General features: G+C 45.6%; 1 protein-coding gene across 1 annotated transcript; it reads left to right on the forward strand.

The window, feature by feature from the left end:
• Window positions 1-1,108: 1,108 nt before the first annotated feature.
• LOC131136951 (axin-1-like) lies at window positions 1,109-12,901 on the forward strand. Its single transcript, XM_058084332.2, has 13 exons — window positions 1,109-1,346; window positions 3,254-3,946; window positions 7,676-7,869; window positions 7,957-8,112; window positions 8,201-8,335; window positions 8,422-8,518; window positions 8,641-8,778; window positions 8,856-9,246; window positions 9,346-9,523; window positions 9,617-9,790; window positions 10,268-10,570; window positions 10,649-10,798; window positions 10,873-12,901. The coding sequence occupies exons 2-13, from the start codon at window positions 3,326-3,328 to the stop codon at window positions 10,997-10,999; spliced, it is 2,664 nt and encodes an 887-aa protein (XP_057940315.2). The 5' UTR covers window positions 1,109-1,346; window positions 3,254-3,325; the 3' UTR covers window positions 11,000-12,901.
• Window positions 12,902-13,535: the final 634 nt, after the last annotated feature.

Below are 13,535 nucleotides of genomic sequence, written 5' to 3' on the forward strand. Positions count from 1 at the left end.
ATCGCAGGTCAGAAAGAACCCTGAGGTGAGACCTTTTTTGTTTAAATCAGAATGCCTTTTCCTTTTCCTTCCCTCCCCAGACATGCCGTTAGTCCGTGTTACTTCTCATTTCTACTCGCCGCAGATTGATGAGACGTTCCCATTACTAGACTGTCTTTTTCACATCAGTTTATTCGGCTGTCGGTGCTGTAGTAACAGGCATCCGCCAACAGGGGCGCCATTGAAGCGTAACGATGCACATAGACATGTTACACTTAACACAGCTCTATCTGTCTATTATCCAGCATTTTTACATCAATGTGTTATTAGTTATACATTTCAATCACCTGACAGGCACTCTGTACATCGGCCAACTGGGCAATGTATTATATATCATATGTCATTGATTGAAAAAAAATGCACATAAAAATAGGGAATGATAAAATGGAGGAGAATTTTAAACATGACTTATTGATATTGGTGAATTAAAGCTTATAAAACTTCTGTTCTCCATACTGTTGCTAAAACTTGTTAGAATTTGGAATTGATTGTTTTATTGAATTTAATTAATTAATTAATTTTTTGTCACATACCGAAGTACGAGGTGAGATGACCATACAATGACATGATGGGTACCATAGTAACCGTCAATATAGTGATACATATAGCACATCATGACTGGTTCAAGACTCCTCATCCTTGTATTTAGCAAACATCAACTGCTTGTATTGTTTCTTACTGTAAATGATTAATAAGAAAAGATTTTTAAATGATTAAACTTGTGTTCAATTTATACAGTGGATCTCGAAAAAATAAATGTACGCTCCAAATTGTTACAATTATGTTTAAATATTGAAGTTGTATTTCTAAACTAAAAAAAATAATAAATTGGTCTATTTCAATTGTGTTTCAATAATAGTAGCCCATCTAATGAGAACATCTAATGAGATATATTTCCATTCAAGGATTTACATGTCGATAAAAGCCTAGAAATTAATATATTTCAAAGGGGTGTATTAACATACAACAGGATATTTTTTACAAATTGAAAGAGTTGTAGATGGGTAGAATGTTTCCACTATTTTTAGCCCTGGAGACTATAAAAACATGGATGTTTTAAGTATACGCCCCTTACGTCCTATACGTTCCACTTCTCCGAGCGTCCACCGCTCGCGCGGCGTGCACGTACGCAGTCACGCACGAGCCCGTGGCTAGTGAGTATTATTGCCGTGAAGCCACCATGGCGAGTTGAGACGTCTCCTTCACGTTTAACCCGATCAAGCCTTCCTCATGCTGCCTTTCGGAGTACACAGTCGCCGCCTGTATCCCCCATGCGGCACAACACGGGGGTCGGCCTCTCAGAGACGGTAGGACGAAGACTTTTACAAGCCAAAAGAAACACACACTGAGCTAGCATGCTAACTAGCTAGCTGCGGGGAGCTAAGCTAACAGGCAAGAGAGTGGAAAACGTGCCCTCTCTCGCTTTCTTCTTTTTCTTTGATCTTACACCGGTCCGATTTAGTGGAGTTTGCGGAGTGCCAAAAAAGCACCAGAGCTCCCCCGCCTGTACAAACTACTTTTGGAGAGTGCGTCCGTGTTTCGGGGGGTGTCTTTGCACGCTCGGGCCGTTTTATGTGGTTGTGGAGTTTGTTTCTGTAGTCACCCATCCCCCACCTCCCTCGCAGGCCAACATGAATGAGATGCTCACTTCAAAGCCTTGGCACTGCTGCAAGGCTAGCTACCTAGCTTAGCGTGCACAGCTAACGTTTAACACTTGTCTTGGCTTAACTCCACAAGTGTTGTCCTGCGCGGCTTTTTGTGCTACCCCCCTTCCCAAGCTACCCCCTTAACTTTCAACTCGACGTCCCGATAGTTGAACGCTGCTAAGAAAAGTTTGCCTGCTAATAACAAGCAAGCAACTGTCACTGTCGCCTCCACTTGTGTAGTGGGAGATGCAAACGTAATATCATTCAGGATCAAGTTACGCCAATTGAGGCAGTGAAAACAGATATAATCTGTTCCAGGGTCAAACTGTCGAAATCATTTAAGGTTATTTTGGTTAAGACATGTTGTAAAAAATGTTAGATAAAGTGTGACACGTAAAAATAAAAGTCGCTTTAAATCCTTGGCACCTCTTTAAGGTTATATTGGATTAGATTAGTGATGATTGATACCCAGATGCTAATACTTCCCATACCAGCTCCTTGTGACAGAAAATCAATGTCTCAGACTTGGGTCATTTGTTGAAAGCATGACGCATCGTCAACAGAGGCACGTGTGAATTGTGAACACGATTGTCATTCTTATACTCTTAATAGTTAATCACTCATTTGAATTGTTTCATTCATTGACTTCCTGATTCACTCCCTTTTTTGTTTATTTTGTTTATAACTTTTTGTCATTGTTTATTAGTTTATTTTGTTTATTATTATTGTTGGAAATTGGCCCTCTGCGTCAACGTACTTGAATCAAAATCAATAATACATTTTTTACGTGTTGTTATATGAACACATTAAATAAATGTCTTGTATTTTTGATGTTATATTAAAAAATACTATTTATTACTATAAACTATACTATAAATAAATACTATATATTGCCTATACCACCCTGAATTTTGGCCCGTATAGGATTGGAAAGGGAGCACCACATAGCTTAGTTTAGCTAAATAACCAGTGCTAGCTAGCGAGTCACACAAGATGTTTGTTTGCATTACCCAAGGCTTGACATCCAAGGCAAAGTTGGCCTTTTTCATTAATTTTCTACTGAGTATCCTCACGAGGGTCGCGGGGATGCTGGAGCCTATCCCAGCTGTCCAAGGGCGAGAGACAGCCAATCACAGGGCACATATAGACAAACAACCATTTCCACCCACATTCATACCTATGGACAATTTGGAGTGGCCAATTAACCTAGCATGTTTTTGGAATTTGGGAGGAAGCCGGAGTACCCGGAGAAAACCCACACATGCACGGGGAGAACATGCAAACTCCACACAGGAGTGGGAGTCATACTTGGGTCTCCTAGCTGTCTAGGCTAGCCAGCTGGTTAGCTTAGCCGACTCATACATGCTAGCTTGTGATTTCGTTTCCTTGCTTACCTGCCAAAGTGTTGCCTTGAACTGGATAGTCTAAGCAGATGGTTTGAGTCACTGCTGTCAGGAAGTTGAACCCGCTATTGGTCTATTATTGAGGACGTTAGTGTAAATAGAACGACTGCATCCCTCCATGCTTGCCTTTGTGACACCAACAGCTATTCTTGTCTTCCATCGCAGGGAGAATTGTTGCTCTGCAAACTGGTCGCTGTAGGGGGGGCCGTCTGACCTCTGCCGTGCGCACGGAGAGACATGAGCGTTGTCAGGGACTTGGATGGGATTGGGTTCAGGGGGGGTGGCGGAGTGGTGGCCTCCCTGAGCGGCCCAGCCCATTTCACAGAGGATGCGCCGCGACCACCGGTACCCGGCGAGGAGGGCTCTGACGTGGACCCCCCGGCTCAGTCGACAGTCAGCCGTCCAGGCGGCATCTCTCAGACACTTGCCTTTGCCCTGTCGTCTTCAGCTGCCAAGATGGGGGATTCCTCAAGCTACACGCCCTCCTCCTCGTCCGCCACCCCCCGTCGTTCTGACCTGGACTTGGGATACGAACCGGAGGGCTCGGCTTCGCCCACACCGCCTTACCTGAAGTGGGCTGAGTCCCTCCACTCTCTCCTGGATGACCAGGAAGGAATCCAGCTGTTTCGGAACTTCCTGTGCCAGGAAGGGTGTGCCGACCTGCTGGACTTCTGGTTTGCTTGCTCTGGGTTTCGGAAAACCAGCCAGGACAAGAGGACTAAGCTAGCTAAGGCCATCTACAGGAAGTACATCATGGACGGAAGCGGGATCGTCTCCAGGCAGATCAAGCCGGCCACTAAGAGCTTCATCCGAGACTGTGTGGGGAGGCCGCATCCGGACCCCGCTATGTTTGAGCAGGTACGTTTCTAGCTCGTTCCTAGCGCAGAGAAATGCTTTTCATTCACACGCTAAGCCATTATTGGCACATTCTAAACATTTCATTTAACAAGAAAGCTTAAAACAGCACAGATGGAACAATCAGCAGTCATCTGACAAGAATAAAATGAGTAAAATAATAATAGAAGAACATTAAGACTAAATATTAAGAGAGTCATATTGCTTTTTGGTGAGCATAAACTGAGCGAGGAAAGCTAATGTCAATTCAGTAGCATCGAGTTAAAAGAAAAATTTAAGGAAAATGAAAATTTTAACACTACAAGCAAAACTAAATCAAGTAGTCTTTTTCCGAAAATTAAAATCCCAAAAATAAAATTGAAGTTGAAATATTGGGGGGATAAAGGCAAAAAAGAGTGGATTTGATTCTAACAATAGGGCTTTTTGGTTTTTATTTTATTTATTTTTTTTAAATATGCTGGTGGTGATTTGTAAATAGTTGATAACACAGGTGGAATGTACAGCATACATGTATCACATGCATATCTTAATCTTTATGCTCTACATAAACACCTCCACATGACTCCGTAGCTCTACCAGGAGATTTCAACCCCCATGTGGGCAGACGGGGACCCGGAAGGGCGTGATTGGGTGGTGTAATGTTTTTTGGCTTCTGTGTGATCCACAAACACAGTGTACGAACATAAGATAAGATACGCCTTTGTTCATCCCTCAGTGGGGAAATTTGCATTGCACAGCAGCAAAGAGGACAAAACCAGTTAAACAGTACAAAATAAACAATATTAACAAATGAAAAAAAAATCCCATGGTTATGTACAAATAGAGTTTTTTCAAGAAAAAACTCTGGCAGCCAGTTAAGGGGGTCCAGTTTGGGGCACTTAAGATCTCTTCTTCGCACATGATGCGCTGCTGATGACCTCATCAGGTTGTGACCTTGTGATCAGCCAATGAGAGACTGGTGTTCAGCAGTCAGGGGCGGGGACAGAGCGACACAGAGCAGTCTGCCTGCCCCTCTCAAGTTGCTGTGGAGGAGGCTCAACATAGTTAGCATCCGTATTTTGTTTATAAACATCCGACCTTTCACCTCTGCTGGGTTTCCGATGATCAGTAATAGCGGAGTTTGACCGGGGTTGGTTAGCTCGCTAACGTTAAGGCTGTTGACAGTGTAACATTCACATTGGCTTTAAACGCTTAAGTAAGTAAGACTTGGGAACTTGTGTAGAATTGGATTCACTTCTGGCTGGTATTTGGTACCTTTTAAGTTTGTGTTGACAATGATATTTTTGTAGTTTTTGGGTCAGCCATCCATCAGGTTATGGATGTATGGATGGATTTCCTTACCAGTTCGAAAAACATCGACCAATTTGTTTAGATTTTTGTAATCGATTAATCTAGAAAATAGTTTTTTGATGCATCGATTAATCTAACAATTCATTTTTAAATCCGATTACAGATTCGCTTATCTCCCCATCATTTGACCTATATTGCAATTAATGCTAATTTATCTCCAAGGAAAAAACACAAATTTCTTCTTTCCATTATATTTTCAATTTTGTTCAAAAATCAATTGTATTGAACAATACAACAATAAAGTTCACAATGGAATCCTATAACCAAATAATAAATAAAACTTTCTTTCAATAAATAAAACTACAAATAAAAAAACACAATCTGAATCAAAATACAAACATGAAATAAATCAAAAAAATAACAGCAGCTGTGTGTGTGTGTGTTTCCGCAAGAGCACTTTATCGTTCCCTCTTGCTTTCCACAACCACTCTCACTCTACTCAGGTGTGTGTTTGAGTGGGCACATGCTCTGTGTGTGCGAGGCCGGCGTACGTGTTACGTGGTGGTTTGGTGATGAGGTTATTCATTTCAAACGAGGAAAGAAAACAAGTTGAAAACGTAAGTTTTTTTTTTTCTCCTCCACACAAGCATCCCCGGGTGCTGGTGCATCGCGGTAGTGCTTTTATGGTACGGCGTCTCCATTTTGAACAGGTGACAGACCACCAAATCGTTACCTTTTAAGTGTAAAGCACTTGCATACATTTGACATTCTATTGTGAGATTTTTTCCTCTTCCCCGCTACTTGATGCCGCGGCGGCTGCTGCCATTTTTTATTCAGAGTGATGACGTGCAGTTCTTGCGTTGACTTATAGTTTGCATTGACGTCATCCATGACTACTAGCGGGAGTAAAGTACTCCATCGCCACAACGCCAAGCCGGTCGCCATGAGGCGAGAGATGAAGAAAACGCTCCACTCTGTGGCATTTATCCTTTGAAATGCTCACTGAGCTGAAGTCTGACTTTAGGATGGAAGGCAGTTGTAATGTTAAATCTTTATGTGAGACATGAAAACACTTCTTTTCTGGGCATTCTAAAGATACGAAAACAGGTAAAAGAGGCAGGTAATAACGGACGTAATGAGACACACCTATCCACCTTGTTATGTCCAAGAAGATGCTAGAGATAATTCTTAAAATAGTGTGATGTTGTCATGAATGTACCTGTTACTACATGCTCACAGCATGGGTAGAAAAGCGGTAACCCTGGTTGAAGCTTTGTGGAGGTGTTTGAATAGCGGGCTTTCTTGGCTCGGGCATTTAGACTGCCATTAACACATGATTCAAAGAGGGCAAAAGATGGCTACTGCTGATGCTCTCCACCCCTATTGTGTTGAATACGCTGCTGACAATGTACCCTGGAAGACTGCAGTGGTTTGTTATATTTACTCTAAGAATGCACAACATCAATGTATCTCCATCAGATACATGTATTTTATATTCGTCTAACATGCTGCTGTTTTGGTCTGATTATGGTGCCAAGTGTGTGCAGTGGAACTACTTTTAAGGTGTTGGCAACTTCAAAGTTTTATTAAAATGTACATAATCGTATAAAATAGTATATTATCCATAGCTGCACACTTTCTTAAGGAGTCGGTATGGCACGAACAACAATAAGAAAGTAATAAGTACTAAAAAACGGCACACACAGACCTGCCTTAACGAGCTTGCACTCGGGTGGCGCCATTTTGAAGCATGAGAACTTTGTATCAAATCCTGTCAGCCCTGCGTAACACAAACGTATCAAACCAAACTGGGAATATTGTGTGTCATTGTGCCCTCAGTAATTTGACTGTCCATAGTATAATCTACCAGCGGTTAGAGCAGCGCTTCCTGTGCGAACTCCCCGCACCATGACACAGCAGTCCAAGCACAGTGAGGGGGAACTACCGCTGTAGTTACCAAGGAGATTATACAACAGCCAACTCTGCATTAACTCCCGAATTATGCTCTGGGCGGGCGGGTTTGGCCGCCATGTATGTGTGATATACATGATTTAAAATAAATTGACTAACATGCTACCCCGCCGACATGTCTGCATGGTGCTGTTGCGGTTGTCGCAAGTGGAGCGGCAACCAGCTCTGAGGCGTGTTGGTGTGTGGCCCTTTTGTTAGGAACGTGATACAGCAACCGGATCAGCCCGATCTCATGGCAGACGCCAATATTATACGATCTTGACAGTTCAGTGGATCAATAGCCAATGCCGGTGCTGAAGATCAGATTGGGACACACCGAGCACTGAATGTATGCGACATACATTTCCGGCACCATGAAGCCACTTTTCCTACAGCACTTTGAACCCAGTGCCACAGATAGATTATAGTCCTTCGACTTTATTGTCAATGATTTGCTGCAGTCATGTGACACCTATGATGTGTTTGTGGCAGGCCCAGACGGAGATCCAGGCCATGATGGAGGAGAACACCTATCCTTTGTTCCTCAAGTCAGACCTGTACTTGGAGTACACACGTTCGGGAGGGGAGAGCCCCAAGCTGAACCCCAGCGATCAGAGCCCTTTGTCAGGGCCTGCCAAGCCCGTGCCGGGCTGTTTGCCCACGCTGCCTGAGGATGAGGAGTGGAGGTAAGTGTTAATGTCAGCCTTCGGTGTCCAATAGCCAATGATTGTGTCAGAGTGTTGCTCAATTCCTGTGATGGAATAACCTTTTAGGTGCAGAGGCGGTCCGAGGGAAGCGGAGGAGGAGGAAGAAGAGGAGAAGGAGTGCGGGGAGACACCGGTTGGAAGGCTGACCCACAGCCTGCTGATGAAGACGGTACCACAGAGATCCTCGTCCAGCAGGAGGCGGCAGGACAGCAGGGAGTACAGGTGGGATGCAGACCACGCCCCTTTATATCGTCCATCTCCAAGAGTGCTCTAGGTGTCTAAAGGTGTTTGTTCCATGACTCACCGCTAGACCTTGGAGAGAGCCTGTGAACCCGTACTATGCCAACATGGGCTACGCTCGTGCCCCCGCCACCAGTGCCAACGACAGTGAGCAGCAGAGCATGTCCAGCGACGCTGATACGCTGTCACTGACTGACAGCAGTGTGTAAGTCCGCATTTCTATTCATTTCGTCCTGATCCCAGTCTGAACCCCCTCTTGATTGTTCAATCTCCCCACTCTTGTGTGTCCAGAGATGGTATCCCTCCTTATAGGTATCGTAAGCAGCATCGCAAGGAGATGCATGAAAGTGCCAAAGCTAACGGACGTGTGCCCCTACCTCATATACCTGTGAGTTCTCCACAAGGTGGACTGACGAGGCCTTGTTTGGTCCCCCAGCACAATAAGAGCTCACAGTGTGTGTGTGTGTGTGTGTGTGTGTGTGTGTGTGTGTGTGTGTGTGTGCAATGCAGCGCACGTACCGCATGCCAAAGGACATCCACGTAGAGCCTGAGAGGTTTGCAGCCGAGCTCATCAGGAGGCTGGAGATGGTTCTGAGAGAGCGGGAGGCTGAGGAGCGGCTGGAAGAGCGGCTGAAGAGAGTACGGCTGGTGAGTCTAGGCAGCGTGGCTTTTCACTACATGAGGGAAGGTGGTCCATGTGACTTCTTGTTTGCCACCCCCAACAGGAAGAGGAGGGTGACGACGCCGACATCTCCGTCACAACCTCCATGTCGTCCCACAGCATACCGCTCCCCCTGCCCTCGTCATTCCCCCCTCTCTATGGCGCTCACTACTCCGAGACCACCGCCAACACGGGAGCCGTGGCCACATACGGCGGCCTGGTCGCCATGGAGGATTCACTCGACGACGACCCGGAGTCCATTCTGGACGAGCATGTGCAGCGGGTGATGAAAACTCCGGGATGCCAGTCGCCGGGGGCAACCAATGCCACCTTAGGAGGGAGCGGCCGACAGACACCTCCCAAGTCCTCACGATCGCCAGACGGCGGTGTTGGCCCGCCTCACTACCCGCCACACAGAGGGGGGGTTCACAGTCTGCCTGCTTCTGGGGTCAAAGGTGAGCGGTTAGAAGGTTTAATTTTTCCGAAGTAATTATGCAAATACTTCAAGTATGAGCAAAATGTCCGTCCTTAACATGCCACCCATGCGCTGTCAGGAATGCATCACCACAAGCAGCTGTACCACCATAGAGGAAGAGAAGGCCAGGAGGAGACGGGATCCAGGGCTCAGCCCAACTTCCTCTGGAACGGCGAGCCAGCTAGCCAGTATGCGACCAGAAGTCGAAACTACGCCGACGGGGCCGGAGCCAGCACCCTGGATGGAATGGGTTACAGGTAGGCCAGACCAGCCGTATGCTGCTCCTCCTCCTCACCAGGACCCTCTCTGTGTGCCATGTGGCCAAGTGATGCCAACTGTTTGCTTTGCAGCAGCAAAGGGAGCACGCTATCACGACGTAACAAGAAGCCATCAGAGGCGTCAGGCAAAGGTGAAGAGTGTGGCCGTGGCATGGATACCCAGGTACCTCTGGATGACCTGGAGAGGAACCAGAAGATCCTCCAGTGGATGATGGAGGGCGACCGGCAGAGGAAAAGCTCACACGGGTGAGAATTGCGAAGATATCTCAACAAATACTGCATATCAAGAAACTCCCATCTGGCTCCTTTCTTACACGACTGCAAGCTATTTGTGGCGGAATGGGGCTAATGTGACGTCCAACATAGACAAAGTCTAAATTCTGAGATGTAAAAGTATGACATAGAAGATAAAAACATTAATTATGAGATTAAAAAGTTGAAATAGGCTCAACTCATAATGAGATAAAGTCAATCGATTGATAAGAAGATGAAGCAGCATTGAGCACCTGAATATTCCCATCCTGGTGATGGAAAGAGCGTAGAACATTCTCTGTGGCCGACACGGACAGCAGTGCTGCGTGTTGTCGTGTGTTTACGTTGTCATACTTCGGGTAGTTTTGGCTTCCTCTCGCCCTCTCCTCTTCTTGGCTCCACTGGAACCACGCCAACAAGTTTGTTTTCTACCGTCTGCCTCAATCACTGAATGGGGGCGCCTCTTTGCAGCGGCAGCACCAGCAGCTCCAGACGGACAGGAGGCAGCAACGAGTCGCCCCGTCCTGCTTCGGTGGAGCGACCCGGTGCCGTCCACCCGTGGGTCTCGGCCCACCTGCGCAACAACCCCTCCTCTGTGCCCCCCGTCGCCGTCTCGCATCCGTCGGCGGCACAGGTGCAGCCTTCGCACCCCTTCATCCAGGACCCCGCCATGCCCCCCAACCCCGCTCCCAACCCCCTCACCCAGCTGGAGGAGGCCAAGCGGAGGCTGGAGGAGGAGCGGAAGAGGGCGGCCCCTCAGCAAGCTAAGCAGAGGTGGGACTCAAGATGGCGCTGTGGTGCCTCTCGACATCACGCAAACATCTTGCTAACCTTCATGTTCTTCTTCTGAAGGCACAAGTCTGGCAAGCGTCAGGTGTGCGAGAACATGACCGTGGCCTACTACTTCTGTGGCGAGCCAATCCCGTACCGGACCTCGGTCAAAGGTCGGGTCGTGACTCTGGGCCAGTTCAAGGAGCTGCTGACCAAAAAGGGGCACTACAGGTGAGGTGAAAGCTCCCAGGGGAGATGCTCAAAGACCACACCCTGACCAGCGTGTCTGCCCTTCCCGCATGCAGGTTCTACTTCAAGAAAGTCAGCGATGAGTTTGACTGCGGCGTGGTGTTTGAGGAGGTCAGAGATGACGACGCCATACTGCCCATCTTTGAGGAGAAGATCATCGGGAAGGTGGAGAAGGTGGATTGAAGCAGGTGGCATAAGCGATGTGAAGGTCCGCCAGGAGAAGCATGTTGGGGAGAAAGCAAGTCAGGAGCAGCGGCGTGTGATTGAAAGTGTTGGAGGAGCTGATGGAATATCTCATGTTGGACCACAACGGACTTATCCCTTCACTGTGGACCTTGTTCAAATTCGGTGTCTGTTCCACTGCGCCGCCGCCATGGGGAGAAAAGGCCGAGGTTGAAGTCTTCCACTTTCCTCCTCCAGACCATGCTGCTATGTGACCACGGCACTCACAGACACCCCGCTTCGTCTGCTTCGTCAACGGGGAAGCGCCTCCTCTCGTCCACTGGGAGGACATCACACAGCGATGTCTCCAATTCAGCAGTTCTCGACACGACCTGTTTACCAAAGCTACATTTTTTTGGTTTGTGTTTTGACGGGACAAGTATTTACCAGACCGGTACTACGACATATGAAATAATGCACCCTAGTTGACATATCTCCACCTGATGTTCCATTATCATCTACATCCAGGACCTTTCCTCTTGGTTTACACATCTTTTCACCTATTTTTATTCCTATTCCTCACCAACCAGTCTTGAAGTATCATGAACAAGAAGAGCACATATTTACTCACCAAGTGGAGGTGCCTACGCTGCCCACGCCTGAACTAGCCAAAGAGAGCACACGCGTTGCGGACCGCCGTTTCCCCCCCACCCCATGTTCAGATACTGCAAACTTTGTCGCGAAATGTTTTGTTTCTTTCGGGTTTTTTTTTTTTTTTTTGAGGTTGGAGCATTTCAACCAAGGCACAAAGTGTCTTTCTGATTATTATTATTATTTTTTTTTTTTTTGGAACGCCACATGGCAGCAAGTGCCCTGAACAGAATTGACTATGCTAGCTGGTACATTTTTAAATCAAGTCACCCCACTAAATGTCCTCGTTCTTAAATTAACCATCAGTTTATTTAATACTAATTTATGTTGTTGCTGTACATTTAAAAATCATATTTCTAAATGTCTTTTTTTTATCTAAAAAACACTTTTTTTTTTTTTTTAGAAATAGGGGGATACATGTTTTTTGTTGGACAGCAGCATTAAATTATTGATGTGTATTGACCAGAATAACTGACCATGAAGTCTTTCTATGGCAAACCAGTTGAGCCCAAACCAGCAGCCAAGCGGTGCGTTCCGGCCTGTTTCTGTGCAGATCTGTTTTTAAGAGGTGAGGTTCATCGAGAGGTGAAGAGATATGGGTGATCTGCCAATGACTTCCTAAATTGACCTTTTGAACGAGAGAGTCGTCCCATCATAACGAGCAAAAGGGACTTTGAATGTTGGACATGAACAAAGTGAATGTAACTTTCATGGAGGCTTAATGTCAACTCTGAATGATTGAATGTGCTTCTCCAACCAGGAAGTGGTTGTCCTGGGGAGGGAAACGAGCACAACAACCCAAACTGACTTCAAACCCGTTATATGACTTATTTTGAACTGATTTATTGAAAATAATAATTTTAATAATCAAGCATGTTTATAAGGAATGTTTTCCAGTCCATTTTGTTGCCATGTTTATCTGCAAACGGCGACACCAGTTGTGTTGCCAGTTTGTGTGAAACTCAGTGCCTTTTTATCTTAGCTTTTGTTAATTGATCGGTTTCATGTGTATTTTTTTTCCCTTTAGCTTAGACCTATTGTAATTATTTTATATCTAATTTTTTAGCTTCCAGACATGCTCGGTCACTTCCTCCTTGTCATCGTCCCATGATGATGGTCTGCTGTAAATATGTACATTTATCATTTCATACACGCCTTTCTCACCCGTGCCGCACCTACAGGGGTTGTTGCCAAGATATCACTGATGTGCTGGTTCCACTTGTACATTTCTTTGCAAAAGGTACTTCATAATAAAGATGTTGGATAAAGTCACCATTCCTTTTTTCACATATTACGTGGCTGGGTCAAATAGACTAATTTCGCAATATCTAAAAACATCCATCTCCAGTAATTTATTAAACATAATTTGATAGATTAAACTCAGAAAATTCATGGAGAAATGTGTACTGAGAAAAGTACAGTCGTAAAAATAAACGCGATCCATTCTGCGCATGCACAAAACTAAGTCATTTACTGCGACGTCAAGTGAAGTGGTAGCTATTTTTAAATGTATGGACCAAGCTGGTCAGTAGCCATACCTCTTGTATGTAATATATTGCGGACATTTTCTTAGAGAGTCTTACTAAAAGACTTCAAATGTGTTTCGATCGCCATTCGACACCAAGACTGGGTGTAGCGTAGCGGCATATCCGGTCACGTGTACCATACATATTAAAAAAAACATTCATTTTCTACTGCTTATCCTCACAAGGATCGCGGGCGTGACAGGTCGCCAGCCAACCACAAGGCACAATATGCACGAACAGCCGTTCACACCACACTCACATTCATACCTATGGACAATTCACATACAAAACATTTTAAATGCCGTGTAATGATCTTGAGGATTAAGCTCGTTTCTTAACACGCCCAAACACCATCCATCCATTCAAACGTATGCTCGCAT

Source organism: Doryrhamphus excisus, linkage group LG9 (assembly GCF_037039965.1).
Source record: "Doryrhamphus excisus strain RoL-2023G ecotype Guam linkage group LG9, RoL_Dexc_Guam_v1.1, whole genome shotgun sequence".
Taxonomy (NCBI): domain Eukaryota; kingdom Metazoa; phylum Chordata; class Actinopteri; order Syngnathiformes; family Syngnathidae; genus Doryrhamphus; species Doryrhamphus excisus.